Here is an 18202-nt window from a genome sequence, read left to right as displayed (position 1 = left end):
GGCTCTGAGTGCCACCTCTGGCACCTGTGCCGTAGGTTCGCCACCACTGTCCTAGACAGTGGGGCCTGCTCCCAGGAAACTGGTTTTAGGATCGCATTGAAAGTCTGGCTACAGTCACAATAATCCACATTCAATGCACTTTTCAACTGGATCTTGCCAGGTCACACAGTAAAATCCAGTTGGAAAGTGCACTGAAAGTGGATTATTTAGTATGTGAGAGTCCAGCCTCAGTGTTCCTATATCGTCCCCCACCCCCAACTCCTGCCAGTGACCAGGGCCGACCTGGAGACCCTATGCCATGTCAGTTGCCTGTTTCCTACTCTTGGCAGAGGACGGGGCATGTCGGTGTTTGGGGGGGGCATCTGGGAGCTTCTCCACTGTACTTGGTGAGCCAGCTTGCCAGGCGGCCCTTCTAGACTCATTTCCTTGCAGAATCAGAACCTTATTTATTTATACCCCACCTTCCCCGCCAAGGCAGGCTCGCAGCCTTGAGCAAGAACTGCTGGGGGTGAATGGCCAGCAATCCCTGAGGTCTTCAACACAGGACAGGGGAGTATCATTCAGATGGCACTATCATGTGACTCAAGAGGGGTTTGTGGTGAAGCCCCCCCCCCCCGCATGGGGCTGCATTTGCAGACCCTGTCAGGACAACACATCCATGGCTGAGCCCAGCATGGCAGTCATTCCCGGTTGCCATGACGGCAAGTATCTCTGTCGTGTTCTCCTGTAGGTGAAGATTCAATGGGGAGCCTTGTGGGTGTGGCCAGTCCCACCTCCCCCCCCCATCTGTTCAGTCTGCTGTCCCAGCCCTCCTCTTGGAGTGGAGTGTGGCACCCAACCTGCCCTTCCAAGTTCCACCGGCAATTCCATCCCTTAGACACATGCCCTGCCAGGGATCCTCAGCCCTCTTCCCCGTGACCCCAGGGAAGTAGTGGATGGAGTCGTCAGGCCTTGCCATGATTTGCAGTTTGATAAAATCTGTGTGGTGCCACAGTGTGTATGTCTCTGTTTGGTGCCGAGAGCTCCACACCTCTCCCTGCCCCACTCCTTCTCCACCCCATCTGTGGCTCCCTCTGAGGGCTGCCCGATGACATTTTACGACAGCCCATCACACTTCCGTCTATCAGAGGTAGATTTCCCCTCCAAATTCTGTTCCCTTCTGTGACTGAGCCACCCCAAGTAACATGGTTTTCTTATCTGCCTTTAAAAGACTCTCTGTCCCACCCTGTCACAGAGATATCATTTGGCTTTTAGCCCAACCCTGGAACCTGAAGGAAGAATAAGGAGCCCTCTTGGGTTGAACCCCTTCGAATGTGTAGTGTATCCAGCCTGACATGTCCCCGGACTGGCTCAGGCACAAACCCCACTAGCTTCATGCCAAAAGACAATGGGCCAGTAGGATCCTAGCCAGACCCAATGAAAGGGCTAGGTCCCCAGCCGGGAGGCCAATAGGTCTCTCGGTTACTGTAAATAGCCTATCGGGAGTGGGGTGTGTGTTTTGTGTGTTTGGTGATGCGTTTTCTGAAGGAATATAAGCTGGCCTGCGAGCCAGCCAAGTGTCTTTGTTCCAGACTAAATAATCACTCTCCGTCTGCATACTTTTCAGAATGGCACTTGAGACGATGTAAAAGTCAATCAGAACAAAATATTTTATTTAAAAGACAGGGGAGGGTCAAGTGTAATCAGGAGTTGCTAACTTTGAGGCAAAAATCAGTGGCTGTATAGATTGTAATCTTTATACAGGCAAATGAGGGTTATTGAAGATTATTTTCTTACTTCTTGAGATCTTAATACTGAGAGGCTTTTTCCCCGTGTTTTTCAAACACTACAACACTTCTTAATAGAGTTTCCTATTTCTCCTCTTATTTCCTGGAGGGTGATGCCTTCTTTCAGTACCTAACTCCCTTCCTTTTAATCCCCAATTTCATTCCACAAATGTGACTTGTGTGTCCCCAAGCCCAAGAAAGAACAACATGAGTGAAGTGCTAGGGAGGAGAAAAGTTCTTAATATTTATTGAAACAAATAGGAAAACAATGCAAAGCAATAAATTGTCTGCCAAAAATCAACTGCTTTCTGAATTATACAAGGAAGAACATAGGGTTTTAAACCCAAAATGACATAAGCAAAACAATAACATACAGAAATCTTCACTGGTGCAGGCAAAAAAAATCATCATTTGAGTGGAAATACAATCATTGGTCAGTTACAATAAGGGGTGCAGCTATTTAGTATCTTAAATGGTTACTTGACATATAACAAAGAGGCCCTCTTCAGCTTTGACCAAGGACTCTGCATATCCAAGCAAAAAGTATCATTCTTAGATAAGGAGTAAAAGTCCCCCTCTACCCAGGCTCTTTGGAACCTTGTATCAAAACATAGGTAAGGCACATGAACTTTACACTAAGTAAATACATTCATTTCCAAACCCATCTTCCCGTATCCCATTAGCGATACATTCAAGGTTCATTAAGACAGCTGGACAGCCAAACAGCTATTCCAGCCAAAGACCCAGATGAGGAAAGAATGTTTACTTCTTGTCTGTCAGTGCAAGCTGAATGCATACTCTGACCTACAAAGAAAAGCCTATTGAACACTTATTCATTTCTAATATTAAAACTTACAAAGGCACAGGTGTATACATATACTCTCTCTCTTGACGTGGTGAGGGGGCTCGTGTGGTTTGATGAGGCTGCAGGCTATGCTGTGGAAGGCCACCCACGATGGACAGGCCACGGTGGAGAACTCAGACAAGATGTGATCCACCTGAGAAGGAAATGGCAACACACTCCAGTATCTTTGCCAAGAAAACCCCATGGACAGCAACAAAAGGCTAAAAGATATGACGCCGGAAGATGAGCCCCTCAGGTTGGAAGGTGTCCAATATGCTACTGGGGAAGAGCAGAGGGCAGGTACAAGTAACCCCAGAAAGAGTGAAGTGGCTGGGCCAAAGCCGAAAGGATGCTCAGCTGTGGATGTGTCTCATGGTGAAAGGAAAGTCCGATGCTGCAAAGAACGATACTGCATAGGAACCTGGAATGTAAGATCTATGAATCAAGGGAAGTTGGATATGAGATGGCAAGACTGAACATCGACATCTTGGGAATCAGTGAACTAAAGTGGACAGGAATGGGCGAATTTAACTCAGAAGACCATTATATCTTCTGTGGCCAAGAATCCCGTAGAAAAAATGGTGTGGCCTTTATAGTCAACAAGAGAGTGAGAAAGGTAGTAATGGGATACAATCTCAAAAATGACAGAATGATCTCGGTCCGAATCCAAGGCAAACCATTCAACATCACAGTAATCCAAGTCTATGCCCCAACCACTGACACAGAAGAGGCTGAAGACCTACAACACCTCCTAGAACTAACACTAAAAAAAGATGTCCTTATCATCATAGAGGACTGGAATTCTATATTAGGAAGTCAAAAGGTAACTGGAATAACGGGCAAGTTTGGCCTTGGAGAACAAAATGAAGCCGGACAAAAGCTAACAGAGTTTTGTCAAGAGAACACACTGGTTATAGTGAACACCCTCTTCCAACAACCTAAGAGGCGACTCTACACATGGACATCACAGATGGGCGACACCGAAATCAGATTGTTTATATCATTTGCAGTCAAAGATGGAGAAGCTCTATACGGTCAGTAAAAACAAGACCTGGAGCTGACTGTGGCTCAGATCATGAGCTACTCATTGCAAAATTCAGGCTTAAATTGAAGAAAGTTGGGAAAACCACTAGGCTATTCAGGTTTGACCTAGATCACATCCCTGATGAATATACAGTGGAGGTGAAGAATAGGTTTAAGGGACTAGATTTGATAGATGGAGTGCCTGAAGAACTATGGACAGAGGTTCGTGACATTGTACAGGAGGCAGCAATCAGAACAATCCCAAAGAAAAAAGAAATGCACGAAAGCAAAGTGGCTATCTGATGAGGCTTTACAAATAGCAGAGGAAAGAAGGAAAGTGAAAGGCAAAGGTGAAAAGGAAAGATTTACCCAACTGAATGCAGATTTCCAGGGAACAGCAAGGAGAGATAAGGAGGCCTTCCTGAATGAACAATGCAAAGTAACAGAGGAAAACAATAGAATGGGAAGGACTAGAGATCTCGTCAAGAAAATTGGAGAAATTAAGTGATTGTTCCGTGCAAAGCTGGCCATGATAAAGGACAAAAACAGTAGGGACCTAACAGAAGCAGAAGAGATTGGGAAAAGATGGCAAGAATACACAGAAGAACTATACAAGAAGGACCTTAATGTCCTTGACAACCATGATGGTGTGATCACTGACCTCGAGCCAGACATCCTGGAGGGCGAAGTCAAATGGGCCTTAGAAAACATTACTGACAACAAAGCTAGCGGAGGTGATGGTATCCCAGCTGAGCTATTCAAAGTCTTAAAATATGATGCTGTTAAAGTGCTGCACTCAATATGCCAGTAAATTTGGAAAATGCAACAGTGGCCATAGGATTGGAAAAGATCAGTTTACATTCCAATCCCAAAGAAGGGCAATGCCAAGGAATGTTCAAACTATCGCACAATTGCACTCATTTCACATGCTAGTAAGGTCATGCTCAAGATCCTACAAGCTAGGACAGGGGTGGCCAAACTTGCTTCATGTAAGAGCCACATAGACTAAATGTCAGATGCTCAAGAGCTGCAAGATGACTTCGGAGAAAGAGGCAGCTTTAGGGGAGTGGCCTGAAAGTGACATCACAGGAAGGCGTACAGGATGTTATGTCATTGGAAAGGGGTGGAGCTTAGGAAGTGATGCCACCTGATCTTTGACCTGAAAGTGACATCATAGGACATGACATCACAAAGTGATGTCACATCCTTGCAAGGCACTACCTCCAAAGTCTCCTGGCTCCACCCCCAAAGTTCCCAGGTGGTAAAAACAGAAAAATAGAAGTGGTTAAAACAGACATTGCTGGAATATATTGCAATACTTTGTGAAATGGCAGAGGTACCTCAGCCAGCATGGGCAAGACATCTTCGATGGTGCTCTGCCTGCTACCTCCACAGCTCTGCTACAGAGAGCCAGTTTGGTGTAGTGGTTAAGTGTGCGGACTCTAATCTGGGAGAACCGGGTTTGCTTCCCCACTCCTCCACTTGCACCTGCTGATGTGACCTTGGGTCAGTCACAAGCTCTGGCACAGCTGTCCTCGAAAAAGAGCAGTTTGTGTCAGAGCTCTCTCAGTCCCACCCACCTCACAGGGTGCCTGTTGTGGGGAGGAGAAGGGAAAGGAGTTTGTAAGCCGCTCTGAGACACCTTTGGGTAGTGAAGGGCGAGGTATAAATCCAATCTCTTCTTCTTCTTCTCTTCATGATACTGGTGGCAAGAGGCCCATGAAGAGCCTCTCGCTGTGCTCTGTTTAAATGCCCCCATGGAGGGGGGGGGAAGGCAACCGTGCACCCTGGCTGGGGCCCTCCCTTCCCACTCCCCCTGGCAGAGGGCACCCCCTCATGGTGCTGGCAGTGAGAGGCCCATGAAGAGCCTTTCACCGCGTTCCTATTTAATGCCCATGGAGGGGGATAAGGCCAACCATGCAGCCTGGCTGGAGCCCTCCCGATCTCCCTTCCCAGCAGAGGGCATCCCCCTACCCCATGATGCTGGTGGGCTGACAAGCAGGGCGCCCAGAAACCAGCTTCCCCAGTGGCTCTCTTAGCTGATCTCTCCACCACCGTTGAGCCCGCGGTGGCTGTGGCTACTGCTGCTGCTCCTCCTCCCTTTTCTGTACTCTCTTCCCACAGCAGGAGGCAGCAGAGGGGGAGGGGAGTGGCTTTCAAAGGGGGGGGGTGCGGGGGAGTGGCAAGCTTGGCCGCCCCTGAGCTCGGCAGTACGTGGATAGAGAACTGCCAGAAGTACAAGCTGGGGTTTGAAGAGGTAGAGGAACTAGAGATCAAATGGCCAACATTCTCTGGATTATGGAGAAAGCAAGAGAGTACCAGAAAAACATCTACTTCTGCTTCATTGACCATGCTAAAGCCTTTGACTGTGTGGATCACAACAAACTATGGTAGGTCAGGTCCTTAAAGAGATGGAAGTACCAGACCACCTCACATGTCTCTTGAGAAACCTGTATAAGGGTCAAGAAGCGACAGTTAGAACCGGATATGGAACAACTGATTGGTTTAGCATAGGAAAAGGAGTACGACAAGGATGTATATTGTCACCCTGCTTATTTAATATATGTGCAGAGTAAAAAGGTAAAGGTAAAGGTTCCCTTGCTCGAAAGCCAGTCGAATCCGACTCTAGGGTTGCGGTGCTCATCTCCGTTTCAAAGCCGAAGAGCCAGCGCTGTCCGAAGACGTTTCCGTGGTCATGTGGCCGGCATGACTAAACACCAAGGCGCACGGAACGCTGTTACCTTCCCACTGAAGTGGTACCTATTTATCTACTTGCAATGTCTTTCTTTTGAACGGCTAGGTTGGCAGGAGCTGGAACTAGAGACGGGAGCAAATGTTGGGTAGTTGGCTTCAGCATTCTTCATATGTGCAGGGCATCTGGTGGGACATCAGGAAAAATAAAGATGTCATCATTATTGTATTTGAAGCTGTCTTTCCCTTTGGCCTCAATTGGTATGCGATTCTTGGTATGGATGTCGAGGAATTCAGCCAAGATATCTCAAGGGCCCCTCGGTCTGAAGCAAGAGGGCTCAAACGGTAGGCTCTAGTCACCATCAGTGTGACCCCATCCTCTAGCTGAAGAATAGAGGTGAGCCATGTTGATATAAAAGTTGCCACAACAACTGTGCTTTCCGCCTCTTCAGTGAAGCCACAAAACTTTAAGAATCGCTCTCTAGCTTTATGCTCCAACAAGAAGATCCTCTCTCATGCTCAAGATTCATTATTTTGCAGCCTTCTGATGTCTTCTTGGTTCGCAATTGAAGCTTCTAGCGCCATATCAGCTGACTGAGAAACTTTTTGCAGAGTTAGTTGTAAGGTTTCTAGTTGTTCAGCCATTGGCTTCAGCATGTCGTTAATGTTCTCAAGCATTTCATTTTTAAAGGTATGTAGTACTTCTTTTAGGTCCTGCTTAGTCAAGTAGGTTTGTAACGTCAATTGAATTGCCTCTTTGGTGGCCATATTTTTGTCACCCTGCCGGCCTCCTCGCGTCGTCCCGCTAGTTGTTTTGGGGTTAAAAAGGGTTTAAAATTTTGCAGTTTCAGATTTGCCTGGTTTGTTGCACACTCCGCCTGTTTTTCCCATTATCTGAGCCTTAAACCAGCATCAATAGGCTTGTTTCATTGAAGGGCTCAAAAGGAAGGCATGGAGCTCAATCACCTAGCGTCTGCAATCTTGAGCGCCGATGCCCCACCCCCATTCCAATCCCCACTTGTCCAATGGAAGCTCAATGGGAGGCCTTTGGCCAGTTGCACACTCTCAGCCTTACCAACCACACAGGGTTGATGTGAGCATAAAATGGAGGAAAGGGGAATGATGGTAGCAACTTGGGGTTCCCATGGGGGAGAAGGGTGGGAAATAAATAGAGTGGATGAATGAAGTTCATAACTATGGGTCTGCTTTAGGAAGGGGGGAGCTTCTCTCACCCAGGGGGAAGACATCTGTGAAGGCATCCCTGAGGGGGCAGGTGATCATGGGGGGGTAATCATGGGGGTGCTGTGGGGGAGCCAATGTGGAGGGCAGTCTTTTGAGGAGGTGGGGAGTGTGTTGATAGGGGAGGCAGGCACCTGAGTCAGATCCTGCATTCTGTAGCAGCTGCGGATGCCTGTGGAGCGGATAGTTCAAACCCCATCCCCACTGTCAGGTGCTTGGATCTGCTGACAGGAGTTGGTCCCTTTAAGGGGGTGGAGGGTGTGCTGACAACAAGCGCAGAACTCCTATGCCCCGCCCCACTCCACCTCCAGCCCAAGATGGATGCTCTTAAGTTTTCATTTTCACTACACTACAGCTGTCTTCTTGTACCTCATTTTCTTCTCCACTGCAACCTGAGGGATCCATCTGATTTTTCTTTGCTGCTTTTGCTGTTGCTTTAGAGTAAACCCTACTGTTTTAAGCAATGCTTTGGTCTCCTTAAGATTCCATGGAGATAGCAGCTGATCCCTGAAAAAGACTAATAATTCAAACGGAAATCCTCAGCAATATTTCTGTCCTGCATCTTTCAAAGCAGCAAAAAAGCCTTGCAAAGTTTCTGCAGAGAGATCTTGAAATATCATAATGCTTTGCTTCTCAAAGGTAATTGCAACTTTAGAATGACTTGTCTTGAATATAAGTTCCTTCTCTTTGAAATTTAGGCCCCAGTCACACGGAGAATTTGCTGCGCGAAAGGCATGAATGCTGGGCAGATTTTCGGGGCGCGATCACACCGCAACATCTGGCAAGCATAGCACACCCATGGCGTGTCGCTGAAGATGCGCAGTTAAAAAGTACCTGCAAAGATCTACTAGCAAATGGTTTGCCACGGGCTGCAGATGGACTCGTTCAGTGTGATCGCACCGGCACACACGTATTCCCTCCGGCCATCCTCTTTGCAGTGCGCGCTGAAGGACGAAACCCCAGTGCACCGCCGTCGCGTCTGATTGCATAATGGCAGATCAGAATGCAACGGTGCAAATAGCCACACCTCCCCCCCACACGTTTTCCGGCCTTAGAAACTTTACTATGCTATCTCTGGGAGTCCCAGTAGGTACTTTCATGTGGGACTTTGTGTGCTGCCTCAATCCATACTGCTTCTTCAAGCACTTCCAGTTTAAAAGTTTCCTTAAGCCATTCAGCTATAAAAGTCTCCATAGTTGTACCTTTTCCCACACCTCCTTTAAGGGGAGCAGTGGCACAGTGGGTATATTCCACTGTCTTAACATTTGAACTGTGTTAGTTCAAGCCCTGCGCTGGTGTGAGCAGCCAGCCTGTTGTCCCCAGCTCATTGTCCACCCAGCGATTTGAAAGCTTTGGCGAGTAGATAAAATGGGAACCACTCCTTAGAGAGGGTGGGCACGCCAATCTCCCTTGTGGGAGGGTGTTAGCTGACGGTCGGACGTCCTGGTCGAGGCTTGGAAGGCGAAATAGCTTCTCGGCTATGAAAGAATCCCTGCAATGGATGTTCCGGCCAGGTGGTGGCAGTGTGGCGATTGACATACGGGTCCTGAAGCCTGGCCAACAAGCAGCTGTGCGGAAAACGACGGAGCCAAGCCAGAAGACGTCTATGTGACGGCGCGTGCAATTAAAAATGAATAAATGTTGTCTTCCCTATCCCCTACAAACATTGCTAGTCCCTTGTCTATATTGTATAACTGTACATCGCTTTGAGCCCACTGGGGAAAGCGATTAATAAATGGAAAGTATTATTATTATTATTTTTAAAGCCTTTAAAGCAGGGGTGTTATATGGCCCGTGGGTCACGACTGGCCCCTTCAGGGCTCGTATCCAACCCATGAGCTACTGACTCTATCCTGCTTCCTTCTCTGGATCTGCTGCTGCTTTCAGCTGGCTCTCTAAATCCTGCCGAGAGATAAAAACTCAACCTCCCTTCCCTCCTTTGGTGGTCTCCTCCCCGCTTCTCCTTGGAATATGAATAGCGGGAAAGAGAGAGACAGCGCTCCATTCAGCTGTAAATGTCTCCAGAGCTGTACCTTTCCCCACACCTTCTTTAAAGCCTCTAAAGCGTAAACTGCAATGTCTTGCATAGTTTTCTGCATAATCCATTTAATTTTTCAAGCACTGGTTTAACATTTTAAATTCACTTATTTTCCAAGCTTGAGAAATCTTGAAGTCAGTTGTTTGCTATACCAAGGCTTCTAAATGAGTTACTCTCTCATTTAATTGTTTTACTGACTTTTTAATAGGAAAAAGCAAGGCTGATACTCTAAGATCTTCAAGGTGATTTACAAATAACTCTTCCAGCTCATTGTTAGTAATAGAAATGGAGGAGTCTTTGTTTAATTGTAAAAACCAGGTAGCCATCTTGATTTCCCCTTCTTTCTGCTCCGAGAATACATGAGTCACAGTAAGTCAGACAGATTCAAAATAGCTCTTCAATTTTTCCCCTCTAGTAGCTGAAGCTTTAGATACCATATCTGCTTATATTAAAGTAAAAAGATAAAGGTTCCCTTGCTTGAAAGCCAGTCAAGTCCGACTCTAGGGTTGCGGTGCTCATCTCTGTTTCAAAGCCGAAGAGCCAGCGCTGTCCAAAGACGTTTCCGTGGTCATGTGGCCGGCATGACTAAACGCCAAGGCGCACGGAATGCTGTTTCCTTCCCACCGAAGTGGTACCTATTTATCTACTTGCAATTTCTTGCTTTCGAACTGCTAGGTTGGCAGGAGCTGGAACTAGAGACAGGAGCTCACTCCGTCATGCGGCACACTCGGGTCTCGAACTGCTGAACTACTGACCTTCCACAGCCTGCAGTTCAGCGTCTTAACCACTTGAGCCACCGCAGCTCCATTATATTAAAGTAGCTATGTATAATCTATTAAATGTTTAGGAGGCAAAAATTGCTGTGTGGGAGGGGAGCTGTGGATTCAACCAGCCATCTTCCTTGATGATGTCACTCCCTCCCCCCCATGTGGGTTCTTTGATGCTCCTGAAGATGGCCAATCTGCCTGAATTTCTTTCCGCACACTGAGCATTCAAAACGTTTCTCCCCTGAGTGGATTTTGTGATGATTTAGAAGTTCCCCCCTCTGACTGAATTTCTTCTGAACATTCAAAAGTTTTCTCCCCTCTGTGGGTTCCTTGATGATATAGAAGATTGCCACGCTGCCGGAATTTCTTTCCGCACACTGAACATTCGAAAGGTTTCTCCCCTGTGTGGGTTCTTTGATGCTGTTGAAGACTGCACTTCTGACTGAATCTCTTTCCACAGTCTGAGCATTCAAAAGGTTTCTCCCCTGTGTGAGTTCTTTGATGCACTTGAAGATTGCCCCTCAAACTGAATCTCTTTCCACACACTGAGCATTCAAAAGGTTTCTCCTCTGAATTGTGATGATTTAGAAGTTCCCCACTCTGACTGAATTTCTTCCCATGCACTGAATATTCAAAAGGTTTCTCCTCTCTGTGGGTTCTTTGATGATATAGAAGATTGCTACGCTGCCGGAATGTCTTTCTGCACACTGAACATTCGAAAGGTTTCTCCCCTGTGTGGGTTCTTTGATGCTGTTGAAGACTGCCCCTCTGACTGAATCTCTTTCCACACTCTGAGCATTCGAAAGGTCTCTCCCCTGTGTGGATTCTGTGATGCTTCTGAAGTTGGTTACTCTGACTGAATTTCTTTCCACACTCTGAGCATTCAAAGGGTTTCTCACCTGTGTGGGTTCTTTGATGCTTCTGAAGTTGGTTACTCTGACTGAATATCTTTCTGCACACTGAGCATTCAAAGGGTTTCTCACCTGTGTGGATTCTTTGATGCTGTTGAAGACTGCCACTTTGACTGAATTTCTTTCCGCATTCTGAGCATTCAAAGGGTTTCTCACCTGTGTGGGTTCTGTGATGCTTCTGAAGTTGGTTACTCTGACTGAATCTCTTTCCACACTCTGAGCATTCAAAGGGTTTCTCCCCTGTGTGAATTCTTTGGTGCTTTTGAAGATTGCCACAGCAGCTGAATTTCTTTCCGCAATCTGAGCATTCGAAAGGTTTCTCCCCTGTGTGGGTTCTCTGATGACACAGAAGATTACTACTCCGACTGAATTTTTTTTCGCACACTGGGCACTCAAAAGGTTTCTCCCCCGTGTGGGTTCTTTGATGCAGTTGAAGATCAGAAATGCGACTGAATTTCTTTTCACACTCAGAGCATTCAAAAGGTTTCTCCCCTCTGTGGGTTCTTTGATGATACAGAAAACTGCCACGCTGCCGGAATTTATTTCCGCACAACAAACATTCAAAAGGTTTCTCACCTGTGTGAATTCTTCGGTGCTTTTGAAGATTGCCACAGTGACTGAATCTCTTTCCACACTCTGGACATTCGAAAGGTTTCTCCCCTGTGTGGGTTCTGTGGTGACACAGAAGAGTAATACTCCGACTGAATTTTTTTCCACACACTGAGCATTCAAAAGGTTTCTCCCCTGTATGGGCCCTTTGATGCTTCTGAAGTTGGTTACTCTGACTGAATCTCTTTCCACACTCTGGACATTCGAAAGGTTTCTCCCCTGTGTGGGTTCTGTGGTGACACAGAAGAGTAATACTCCGACTGAATTTTTTTCCACACACTGAGCATTCAAAAGGTTTCTCCCCTGTGTGGGTTCTGTGATGACACAGAAGATTACCACTCTGACTGAATTTCTTTCCACACACTGAGCACTCAAAAGGTGTCTCCCCTCTGTGGGTTCTTTGATGATATAGAAGACTGCCACGCTGCCGGAATTTATTTCCACACACCAAACATTCAAAAGGTTTCTCACTTGTGTGAATTCGTTGGTGCTTTTGAAGATTTCCGTGGTGACTGAATTTCTTTCCACAATTTGAACATTCAAAAGGTTTCTCCCCTCTGTGCGTTCTGTGATGACACAAAAGATTGCCACTCTGACTGAATTTCTTTCCACATACTGAGCATTCAAAAGGTTTCTCCCCTGTGTGGGTTCTTTGATGCCGTCGAAGATCGGAAATGTGACAGAATTTTTTCCCACACTCAGAGCATGCAAAACGTTTCTCTCCTGTGTGAGTTCTTAGATGCCTTCGAAGAGTAAAAACGTGACTAAACTTTTTTGCACACTCTGAGCATTCAAAAGGTTTCTCACCTGTGTGGGTTCTTTGGTGCTCAAGGAGATGTGATCTGCATCTGAAGTTCTTTCCACATGGAAAGCATTTATGTGCCTTCATTATACTGTGTGTTGAAGAATGTACATTATCTGTTGATACCTGAGAGAATGTCATTCCAGCCTCTGAGCAGATCAATGGTTTTGCTCCTGAATGAATTCTTTGGTGTCGATCAATGCCTGATTTCTGTGGGAGGCTCTGGCCATAGTCTGAGCAGCTATCTGGTTTCTCTTCTGTGTCGATTCTTTGATGTCTAAGGAAGTCTGCTCTGCGCCTGAAGCACTTTCCACATTCCAAGCATTGATGGCTCTTCTTTCCAGGATGTATTCTCAAATGCATATGATATTGGGATTGATCTGAGAAGCTCATTTCACACTCCAAGCACTTGTATCTTTCATCCACTATGTGAATTGCTTCATGTAAATCCCACCCTTGGCAAGGAAAGATTTCATTCCTCTCCTCGACCACGTGGCTTGTTTTCTGCCTCTTAGGTCCACCTTGATTCCTGATATTTCCTCTCAACTCTTCATTCTTGACATCACCTGGCGACAGATGATGCAGTTCCTCATTGTCCTCATTCCCCTGATGATCCCCTGCTGGAACAAATACAGAGATCCCATTAGCACCTATGTAAGGAGGTCTGATTTCAGTGGCTTCTTTTTGCTGTATGGTTAAGTGTACTTGAAAAGTACACTAAAGCCTGCTGTGTCAGAGAGGCTTGGTTTGCACTCCGGCCATTTATAGAGCTCCTCATCTGAGTGAGTTACTTGATGTGAACTAAGGGCCATTTTTCAATTGAAGCTCTTTCCACACTCCAAGCAATTACATGGTTTTTCTCCTAAAGGAATTTGTTCCTCAAAAATTACATTTGTGCTCTGACTGAAGGTCTTTCCAAAGGCCGCACTTTCATTTTCTTTTCCTCTGGAGGAATTCTCTGGTTAGCATGAAGGCCTCCTTGGACCTGGGGTGTGTGTGTGTCGAATTCTGTGGGCACCCAAAGTAGCTGTCCCCCCCATCCTCCATTGCTTCTAATGTTTTGCTTTCTTCCAAAGCCAACAGCAAGGAGATACAAGCCCAGCAGAATGTCCCAGAGAATCTCTGCAGTAGAAAGTGAAGTGTGGGGGAGGGGCGGCATTTTTTGCAAGGCCAGCAGCAGAACCAGTGCCACTGTGGCAGTGCCAAAACCCAACAGGACTATGTTCACATCTGAGTGTCTGAAGTAGAATCTGAGGGAGGCGGCCTTTCTGCAATGACTGGAGAAACAGTGCACTGTAACTAGTGCCTGGCAGCAGAACCCAGTGCCATTGTGGCAAATGCCAGCTCAAGAGGACTGATGTCAAGCACAGAATCACAATCCAAGTGGAGGGGTTGTTGTTGTTTTTTGCAAGGCCAACAGAACCAGTGCTATAGTGCCCAGCAGCACAACCCAGTGCCAGTGGCAGCACTGCAAACCCAACAGAACTAACCAATGTCACACCAGAGAATCCTAGCAGGGTTTTTTAAAAAGAAGGAAGGGCAGTAGAAGCCCAGCAGAACACTCAAAAGCACGTGGTGGGCAGCCCATCTGAACCAAGGCCAGCCCAATACACAGAAGCCCAGTAATGTTTTGCTTTCTTTCAAAGTCAAGGGCAAACCCAGAGAAACCTTATACACTATTTCTCCAGGGAAGGCCTCAGAAAGTGCGAGGGAACACCAGTGTTCCGTCTTAAGCTGAGTTAGTGTGAGCTAGCTCACAATTTTTTAGCCTCCAACTCACATTTTTGTCTTAGCTCAGGAAGGTTGGCTCCAGAGCAAACTAATGTATGCAGCAGCCAAATCGCTCGCTCACAACTTTAATGCGAGTAGCTCACAAAATAGAATTTCTGCTCACAGGACTCCACGGCTTAGAGGGAGCATTGGTGTCTACCCTGATCCTCCTCTCTCAGCAATAGCAGTACAACAACCATGACTGCCTCAGTGGAGGAGCCTTAGGCTAGGTGCTGCAACTGCCTTTTATAACAGGCTCTCCCTTTCCCACCTCCCACCCCTGCAAAGAAGAATGACAAACTGGCTTCATTACTGATGGCGCTCCTGTGGGTTCTGCTGGGTTTTTGTTTGGCTTTGGCACACAGGCTGCACTATCCTACTCTACCCTTTCGTCTCCATCAAAAGGAAGGACAGGTTCAGTTTTAATTTCAGCATGCAATTATGCAGTTTTGGTTTGTGGTGGCTGGTGACTCGGTGAGTGAATCTGTGAGCCCACCACCTTCAACATCGCCCCGTGCTGCACTCCTACTAGTGTTCTGTAGAGGTGTTTTGGCGCAGGCGAATTCAGAATGGCAGCGGGGAGATTGGTGGGGCATTTCTGTGCCAATCCAAGGGGTTAGTGGCTCTGCCACTTCTTCCTAGTCTCGTTTTAGTTTTGTTTTGGGAAGATCGTTTCGCCCCAACTTCCCAGCACAGATTGAGAGAGAATGCCGGCACCAGTATGGGCTCACTTCAGTCACCCTGAAAGTCCAGGCCGGGTAGGCGAACAGCGGCAGGTTGGCCTTCAGGAAGACCAACTGCTCAACTGTCCAGGGGAGCAGGTGTGAGTGATGGGAGCTGACAATGTCGCCCACATGGGGGGAAATGAGCTCACTCTACTCGCTCGTTGGAGGGCACGAGAGGAGCCTCTGGGCCGTGGCAGAGAGGTCCGGCCAGACTGGCTCCTTCATAGCCCAGTAGCTTGGCGGACTGGTGGCCAGCGGCTTGTAGGGCTATGCAAGGTACTCCCTCACCATCGCAGCTGCCATGTCATATCTCATGTGCAGTGTTACCTCTAAGTTTACATAAGAACATAAGAGACGCCAATGTTGGATCAGGCCAAAGGCCCATCCAGTCCAACACTCTGTGTCACACAGTGGCCAGAAATACCAGTGCCATCAGGAGGTCCAGCAGTGGGGCCAGGACATTAGAAGCCCTCCCACTGTTGACCCCCCCCCCAAGCACCAAGAAGACAGAGCATCACTTGCCCCAGAGCCCCTAGCTATACCTTGTGGCTAATAGCCACTGATGGACCTCTGCTCCATATGCTTATCTAATTCCCTTTTGAAGCTGTCCATGCTTGTAGCACCCACCACTTCCTGTGGCAGTGAATTCCATGTGTTAATCACTCTTTGGGTGAAGAAGTACTTCCTTTTATCCGTTCTAACCTGACCGCTCTGCAGTTTCATGGAGTGCCCACGAGTTCTTGTATTGTGAGAAAGGGAGAAAAGTACCTCTTTCTTTACCTGCTCTTTCCCATGCATAATCTTATAAACCTCGATCATGTCACCCCTCAGTCGTCTTTTCTCCAAGCTAAAGAGCCCTAAGCGCTTTAACCTTTCCTCATAGGGAAAGTGTTCCAACCCTTTTATCATTCGAGTTGCCCTTTTCTGCACTTTTTCCAAAGCTATAATATCCTTTTTAAGTTGTGGTGACCAGAATTGCACACAGTATTCCAGATGAGGTCGCACCATTGATTTATATAGGGGCATTATGATATTGGCTGATCTGTTTTCAATACCCTTCCTTCCTAATAATCCCCAGCATAGCATTGGCCTTCTTTTTTTTGCCTTAGCTCGGGAAGGATGGCTCCAGAGCAAACTCATTTATGCAGTAGCCAAATCGCTCACTCACAGCTTTAATGCCGGTAGCTCACAAAGTAGAATTTTTGTTCACAAGTCTCCACAGCTTAGAGGGAGCTCATGTGCCTACTGCTCCCAGAGAGGCTGAGGATCTGCTCAATGACTGTCATCTCACAGGTCATCGTGGTGGTAGCAGGAGAGGTGGGGGATGAGCAGCAGTGGAGCTGCTTTCGCCCTCCTCTTCCTCATCAGCCCGCTTGGTGATCTTACCCTTGATGCGCAGGTCAGACATGGTTGCCAACATGTAGACCAGAGGTGTCGAACTCATTTGTTATGAGGGCTGGATCTGACCTAAATAAGACCTAGTTGGGCCGGGCCATGTGTGTCATAAAATGTAGTGCCAGGTAGCAGAGATATAAACTTTATAAAGGACACAAACACAAAGCATTTTTTTTACTTAAAATGAAAAAAACATGCTTAAAACATTAGCACTCTTGCAATATTTTGTTTATTTAACAGTGCCTGATAACTGACACCTCTTGCTCTGAATTATTGCATCAAAATATCTTGTGCTGTTGCAATCTTGACTATGCTGTTCAGGTGTGTATCTGTAAGCTGCAAACCTAAAATGATGCAGCAGCAGCAGAACTGGAAGAAGAAGCAGAAGACAGCAAGTTCCACTGCGGGCCTGAAAGAAGTCCTTGGGGGGGGGGCCTCATCTGGCCCCCGGGCCGCATGTTTGACTCCCCTGATGTAGACCTTCTGCTTTACGAGAGGCTGAAGGCAGGCCTCTTTTCCATCTTGCGGCCTTTTCACAAGTGCATGCACTGGTGGAACCACGTCTGCATGTTCTGCAGCTGGCTCCAGAAAGGAGGTCAAGTCGTCACGAGCCGTTTGGATCAGGGGATGAACAGCACCTCTGAGATCACCTCTGTGTAGCTCTTAAAGGGCCTAAAAACTTCCGCAGCCTGAGAGATGGTCAGCCACTCTTTCTGGGTGAGCCGGCTCTCTTCTGAAATTACCCCGGTCTCAGAGATTAGGGCAGTCAGGGCTCTCTTCTGCTCCACCAAGCTCTTGAGCATGGCACAGATGGCATTACAGTGAGTGCTCACGTCACTGATCAGGCGGTGCACCGGCACTCCTGTCAGTGCCTCCTTCTCACACAGCAGATGGGTGTCCTCCACACTGCGTGACAAGTGGCCTGTGAGGTGCCAGCATTTCTGGAGGAGATGCCTGAACTCACGGGTCGCAGCGTTGAAACTGGGATTCTCCGCAGAACCCAGCCCCAAGGCGTCCTTAACCAGCCGGTGGAGAAGGTCGGCCATGCAGTAAATGTGCCTGAGGCCTGATACCTGGGCCGCTGCCCTCATGTCTGCACCACCGTTGTTCGCCTTGAAGCTCATGGAAAGGTCCCTGCCTACCCATGCCACTAACTGTTTATCAGTGGTGTCTGCCTTGTGCACCCCGTCGACTACCTTGGCATGGAGAAGAGCCTGGCAATAGGTGGCCCAGCAGCCCTGACCCTGCCTAACACTAGTTTCCCCACCCCTACCCACAACATCATTGGCTTAACACCAGAGCACAGTCAGCGACACGTATGTGTTGTGTGCCTGAGCTGAGGTCCAGATGTTGGATGTGAAGTGCAATGGTGTCATCACGGGGTCCCTGGAAGCCCTGTGCAATGAGGGCAATGCGGTCCTGCTCCGTGTGGTGCAAAAAGGGGACATGTACCAGGGATAGGCATCCTGGAGTAGCATGTGGAAAGCAGTGTCTTTGACCACAGAGAAGGGGCAGCCCTCTACAGCAACTATTCCAGCAATGAGTTGAGTGACCCTCTTACTTGCCTGGTGTCCCCCCCCCCCCCCGAGAACCCTAGTGCCAACCTCACGGAGCATATCTGT

At 47.6% G+C, this 18202-nt stretch overlaps 1 protein-coding gene across 1 annotated transcript; it reads right to left on the bottom strand.

Moving 5' to 3' along the window:
• Nucleotides 1-4645: 4645 nt before the first annotated feature.
• On the bottom strand, nucleotides 4646-16593 carry LOC107106372 (zinc finger protein 883-like). The gene is made up of 5 exons (XM_015406507.1): nucleotides 16572-16593; nucleotides 12696-13310; nucleotides 11856-12611; nucleotides 10968-11603; nucleotides 4646-4704 (listed from the first exon to the last, which is right to left on the bottom strand). The coding sequence occupies exons 1-5, from the start codon at nucleotides 16591-16593 to the stop codon at nucleotides 4646-4648; spliced, it is 2088 nt and encodes a 695-aa protein (XP_015261993.1).
• Nucleotides 16594-18202: the final 1609 nt, after the last annotated feature.

This window comes from Gekko japonicus, unplaced genomic scaffold, assembly GCF_001447785.1.
Source record: "Gekko japonicus isolate JY-2015 unplaced genomic scaffold, Gekko_japonicus_V1.1 scaffold5238, whole genome shotgun sequence".
Classification (NCBI taxonomy): domain Eukaryota; kingdom Metazoa; phylum Chordata; class Lepidosauria; order Squamata; family Gekkonidae; genus Gekko; species Gekko japonicus.
The sequence above is the reverse complement of the archived record's forward strand: the minus strand, read 5'-3'. Positions and strand labels throughout refer to the sequence as shown.

Coding starts and splice junctions, on each gene's coding strand:
- LOC107106372 (XM_015406507.1), bottom strand. CDS start 16,593: ATGTCTGACCTGCGCATCAAGG. Junction 13,311..16,571: donor GTCTGACCTGCGCATCAAGG/GTAAGATCACCA, acceptor TATTTGTTCCAG/CAGGGGATCATCAGGGGAAT. Junction 4,705..10,967: donor TGGGAAGAAATTCAGTCAGA/GTGGGGAACTTC, acceptor TGTCACTTTCAG/GCCACTCCCCTAAAGCTGCC.